Source organism: Apium graveolens, chromosome 7 (genome assembly GCF_009905375.1).
Source record: "Apium graveolens cultivar Ventura chromosome 7, ASM990537v1, whole genome shotgun sequence".
NCBI lineage: Eukaryota > Viridiplantae > Streptophyta > Magnoliopsida > Apiales > Apiaceae > Apium > Apium graveolens.
In genome coordinates this window covers 229672856-229678993 of record NC_133653.1, presented here as the reverse complement: position 1 = coordinate 229678993, position 6138 = coordinate 229672856, and the positions used below count along the sequence as shown (strand labels likewise).

The 6138-nt window shown below is 36.4% G+C and overlaps 1 protein-coding gene across 1 annotated transcript; it reads left to right on the top strand.

Moving 5' to 3' along the window:
* Window positions 1-227: 227 nt before the first annotated feature.
* On the top strand, window positions 228-5780 carry LOC141671869 (NADP-dependent malic enzyme-like). The gene is made up of 20 exons (XM_074478290.1): window positions 228-346; window positions 464-606; window positions 1144-1264; window positions 1381-1455; window positions 1574-1725; window positions 1855-1960; window positions 2123-2188; window positions 2783-2878; window positions 2984-3055; window positions 3156-3239; window positions 3312-3410; window positions 3703-3750; window positions 3838-3891; window positions 3979-4077; window positions 4236-4325; window positions 4415-4492; window positions 4646-4720; window positions 4809-4899; window positions 5246-5374; window positions 5503-5780. The coding sequence occupies exons 2-20, from the start codon at window positions 473-475 to the stop codon at window positions 5589-5591; spliced, it is 1758 nt and encodes a 585-aa protein (XP_074334391.1). The 5' UTR covers window positions 228-346; window positions 464-472; the 3' UTR covers window positions 5592-5780.
* The last annotated feature ends 358 nt before the right edge of the window (window positions 5781-6138 follow it).

Below are 6138 nucleotides of genomic sequence, written 5' to 3'. Positions count from 1 at the left end.
AAAAAAAAGGCGAAAATATTGAAATGGAACTTGTTTAAAAAAAAGTGTTTTTTTTTTCTTTTTGATCGTTACTAAAAAAAAATTAGTTACTCTTGGAAAGAAAGTACACAAAAACTGAAAAAGAAGCACTTCTTTTACCATTTCCACTTTTACACTGTTGAGTAGTGTTCTCTCTCTAAAACAACACCATGAATTCCCTACTCTCCCTCTCCTACATTTTTAGTACACGTTACTTTCGCTCTGGTCCTGCTTAACAGGCCCTAACTGCACGTTGTGGTCTTAATGTTTCTCGGACATTGAGAAAAGTTGTAGATTTTCATAGTATCATCATTTGTTACAATACAAGGTTGGCATTCTAGTTCTTTTTTGTTGTTGATTCTAGAGAGGGGAAAACAGCTGCATTGTGTTTGTTTATTGTTTGGTTCAGCATTTTATTTATATTTGGCCTACATTTGATTTGTAGAGAGTTGTGATGGCGGAGGCTGGTGATGAAGTCCTTGAGTTGGAGGATAAGTCTGGTGTTTCTGGGGGAGTTCTGGACATGTATGGTGAGGATAAAGCTACTGAAGAACAGCTTGTCACCCCCTGGGCCGTCTCTGTTGCTAGGTATTTTTCATATGTGCACCTCTACTACACTTACTGTTGTCTCATCATTTACATCATGCAACGCCCGTTGAGAGCTCAGTTAGGACTAATCTTATTAATATTTTCGATATATACCATCCAAATCTAAAATTTCAAGTAATTGATATATAAGTTTAAAAAGTTTCTAACATGGACTATACTAGGATGAGGTGTGTTTACATGGTAAGACATAAAATATCAATATGCTTTATGTTATTTCATTAGCACCAGATCTTGAATATCCCGGGATGAAGTGTTTTTTGCAGCAAGTGTAAACGCAGAACTCAGCTACTGAGCATTAGCATTCTTATAATTTCATAACACGATGTAACCAAGAATTACTAGCAACGCACTGAGAATATTTTGGTAGAGACTTCCATAATAACAAAGATAAATTTTTAGGCTGAACTCTGAAGTGTGCCTATTGTAGTAACCCCCTCTTCGATTTATGGATAAATTGCTTATAGCTCCAAGTAATAAAGGGTAATCTGCTCCTAAGATGTACGTCTTGGATAACAGTGGTCATACATTGTTGCGTGATCCTCGTTACAACAAAGGGACTTGCTTCTCTGAGGAAGAAAGAGATGCCTTCTTTTTGCGTGGCCTCTTACCCCCAGTAATCATGTCCCAGGAACATCAGGTAACCTCCTGAGTTCTTCGATCATTTTCAAGTACCCGTTTCTTTTCCTCTATATTGCTTTTGTTTTTACCTGTACCAGTTGTCTTGACTGGCCTTTTCATGATTTTCGCTTTCAGGAGAAAAAACTAATGACTATTCTTCAGAATTATGATGTTCCACTGCACAGATACATGGCCATGATGGACCTGCAGGTATTTTAACCATGGAACCACAAACTAATATTTAACTTGCTTAGATCGATTTACTGTGAAATATATCTCATGATGCGTATTAATAATCTGAAGTATATTTACTTCATCTCCTGCCCAGGAAAGAAACGAAAGGTTGTTTTACAAACTTCTAATAGATAATGTTGAGGAGCTTCTTCCAGTTGTGTACACTCCAGTAGTTGGTGAAGCTTGTCAGAAATATGGGAGCATTTTCAGGCGTCCCCAGGGTCTATACATTAGTTTGAAGGAGAAGTGAGTACATCTGATTGACTAGTTATTTTTTTTTATTCTCAATTTCTCCAAGTGTATGCTCTTTCTCTTGGGATGTTCATGGATGATCCACTGACATGAATTATGCTATACTGACTACTGGATTTTCAGGGGAAGAATCCTTGAAGTGTTGAAAAATTGGCCTGTGAAAAGTATTCAAGTAATTGTCGTCACTGATGGTGAACGTATATTAGGACTTGGAGACTTAGGCTGTCAGGTATATGTACCATCATGACTTGTTTAGTATTGAGTGTTATGCATATATTTTGTTGCAGTACAAACATTAGGAAGCAAGCATAGGATACTTGATAGGATAGAATGTCACATTCATCAAATTAAAATTAGAACAACAATATATAAGAAGTTGATAATTTTGCAGGGCATGGGTATTCCTGTTGGCAAACTTTCTTTGTATACAGCACTTGGAGGAGTTCGCCCTTCTGCAGTAAGTTAGTGTACAATTCTAGGATTTTGGACTTGTTTCTTTATCCTTTTTGTTAGTTTGATGGTTTAATTGAGAGAAGAAATAAAAATTGTAGTGAATGAGAAGCAATTTCAGTTCTCATCACCATCAATGCTCTTGAGGCTTTATTCAAATTAAGCTCTATATAAAAAAAACAACACCTTCTAATACATGTAGATCTATGATATTAAGTTCTGAATATATATTTTATATGCTATTCGAAACCTATTCCTGCAATGATGTATTCTGCTACATATTATTTGCTATGACCCTTTGTGAAGATCTCACCAAGCTTCTTTACTGTATAGAAAAATTGTACATAAATGAGACCACTAATTAACTTCTCCTTGATCAATGCCTTAAGTTTAAATACACCAGTTGGTATAAGGAGCTTGTGTTCAGTTATACTGACCAAAGTTGTTGCAGTTGGACCAGTTGATTATAATCTAATTCCATACTGGGTATTTAACATGGATTTACACAATTTAGGTTTCAGCAAAACCTACAAGTTAGATTATGGCTAAAACTTTTCCATACTGGGTATTAAACTAACTATTTTTTTCTTATTTACTCCAGTGCTTACCGATAACCATTGATGTCGGCACAAACAATCAGAAGTTGCTGGATGACGAATTCTATATAGGGCTCAAGCAAAATAGGGCAACCGGAGAGGTCTAAATGCTTTTAATTTTTTGTCCTGTGTAGTAAATAAGAGAGAAATTAATGTCAAAAATGTTTTTCTTTTAGTCTGAGTTGCTATTCATTTCTGTAATATAGGAGTATGCCGAGATGCTGGAGGAATTCATGTCAGCAGTAAAGCAGAACTATGGAGAGAAAATCCTGGTGCAAGTATGTTTACAGCACCGTACATTTCATAAATGGTGGATTCTTAGTGTCAAATGCTTTATTTAATCCCGTATTCTCTAATTACATCAAAAATAATATTCAGTTTGAAGATTTTGCGAACCACAATGCTTTTGAACTCTTGGCAAGATATCGCACAACTCATCTTGTGTTTAATGATGATATTCAGGTAATATTATTACTGTGTAGTGTCTCGTTGATTTTGCAATTTTATCTTCATTCTCTTTCTTCTCTGTCACAGGGAACAGCATCTGTGGTTCTAGCAGGGCTTATAGCATCTTTGAAAGTACATGGCTGCACCTTGGCTGACCATACCTTCTTATTCCTGGGAGCCGGAGAGGTGAGCTTCCACTGCAGTTCTCCCGAGGAGCTGTCTTTACTTGCGCTCTTGCACCATTTTCTAAACTTGTACATTAAGTTACAGCCTCAAGCTAATCTCTTTTTTTCCTTCTTCCAGAAATAGTATACCTATAACATTTGTGAATACAAGTATGGATAAGAGATATGCCCGACTTAGCTTATGTTCAGCATATAAGCACTTAAAATCTTACGTATAGGATTCCCTTATAGAAAAAGTCTAAAAATATTGCCTGCTGTTTGTCTCATTCTGTATTTGCTTTCGTCATGTTAAGGCGGGCACTGGTATAGCAGAGCTCATAGCACTCGAAATATCCAAAAGGGTACGAACTTACATTTATATCTTTTTATAATTTGTGTTTCTAAGTAAACATTAATTTATTTTTTACTAAGCATGTTTTCTTTCACAGACAGATAGCCCGATAGAAGAAAATCGCAAGAAGATCTGGCTCGTGGACTCCAAAGTATTTCCAGGATCTGAATGTCACTCTTTCTAGTAAACTATATCTTTTCGGTTCTGTTGCATCATGTATGTAAGATTTTTATGACAGGGGCTTATTGTTAGTTCGCGCATGGAGTCTCTTCAACACTTCAAGAAGCCTTTTGCTCATGAGCATGAATTTGTTGATAATCTCTTAGATGCTGTCAAGGTGAATCTCAAATCATTATATGAGCTGCTACATACGAATTATGTGTCAAGGCATTCCTCCTCTTTTATGTCATTATGTGTGTGTGGTCCTTTATGCGTGTGCATGTGACATTTCATTTTACCTTCTTTCATCTCATTTTTCTATTCGCAATTGGTCAGGCAGTTAAACCAACAGTCTTGATAGGAACATCCGGCGTTGGAAAAACTTTTACCAAGGAAATTGTGGAGGAAATGGCATCTCTGAATGAGGTTCTCTCTCGATCTGACAAGGATACACATATAAGCTAATAGGACAAGTATAAAAAAAGATTTTGACTATGTCCATGAATGGCATGCAGAAACCTCTTATTCTTGCTCTATCTAACCCAACTTCCCAAGCGGAGTGTACTGCTGAAGAAGCTTACACATGGTCAGAAGTAAGAAAATGCACCTTTTACTCTATATTTATCCTCCTTGCCTACTTCAAGTAATAATTTCTAAAAGATTAGCTTATGTAGTCAACTGACAGCTTATCGCTTATCCTCCTGGACCAAAATTCATTTTATACTTTTCTAATTTACAATCTGCAGGGCCGTGCAATCTTTGCTAGTGGAAGCCCATTTAAACCTGTCGAATATGATGGAAAACTCCACATTCCTGGCCAGGTTGACCACAATACCAGAGGGGTGTACTATTTTTTCTTAAGAAATATTATAAATATATAACAACATGCTTTCCACGTCTTACGTACAGGCAAATAATGCTTACATATTTCCTGGATTTGGTTTGGGCATAATCATGTCTGGTACCATTCGCGTACATGATGACTTGCTTCTGGCAGCCTGTAAGTACAGTAAGGAAATAAATTGATAAATTATATAGTGTAAACTGATGAGAATTAGACTATTTGTTGATATTACCATCCTCCCACAATAGTTTAAAATAAAGAACCACCCTCTAATAATATTTACAGATGCAGTTCCTCTTAAACTCGGTTCCAAAATTCTAACTTGAGACCACAAAGAACAACAAAAAAGAGTTTCTGAGAGTATTATCATCCTACCTATATCTACTCCATTTCTATCCATGTAATGCTAAAAACTTATCTTTTGAACTGTAAACTGTGTCTGTAAGTATGGAAGGTTAAAATTCTTGCTCAAAATTTCCAACCATTATCGTCTGTGCAACAGCGGAAGCTTTGGCTTCTCAAGTGACAGAAGAGAACTATGAGAAAGGACTGATATACCCACCCTTCACAAGTATCAGAAAGATATCAGCCCATATTGCTGCCAAAGTAGCTGCAAAGGCATATGAACTTGGTGAGTTAGCTGATTGGGTTGCCATATGTATTCAGACCATTGGCTTGATAACTGTAGAGAAATATCATTTATAAGCTCCTTCATCAGACGATGTTTTTGTTCATACAGCATCGTTCATTTCTTAACAGGTATTGCATCACTTCTTCCCCAACCACGAGACCTTGTCCACTATGCAGAACGCTGCATGTACACCCCAACCTACCGTAAGTATCGCTGATTTCATATCAAATCTGGGGTACATTTCCTCTGACTGGATTCGGAAACAATAGGTTCAAGTCTGAAGATGTCAAGCATTCTATCCTAGTTTATTACTTTAAGTTTCTTTCTTTTTTGTATACATTTATTGATCATTTCATCTGGAAAATGTAATAAATATTTGTTCATTTAACCTCTACTGAATATAGAAGGTTCCTGAGTCTTTGTGATTAAGAAAACCAAATATCCAATCCGATTGGCCGATTTTGCTCACCTCCTAATATGTGCAACATGAATATATAAGCATTTTCCACCAAAGCTCTAACAGGAAATAATGAATCAACTCCGATACTGACATGCATTACACCCTTCTCTCATAACGTTTCAACATCAAGAACTCGCTTCAGCCTAACTGCAGTTACCTTGCACATCGCTTCAAGTTTTGAGACTTGCTGTTGGTCATTTATTGATCGAAATTGTAATTAGGTTGCACATGAGTTAGCAAGCTGAACTCTTAGTACTAGCTTTAGAATGATTTATGATTCAGATGTTCCTGTTGCCTCCGTTTT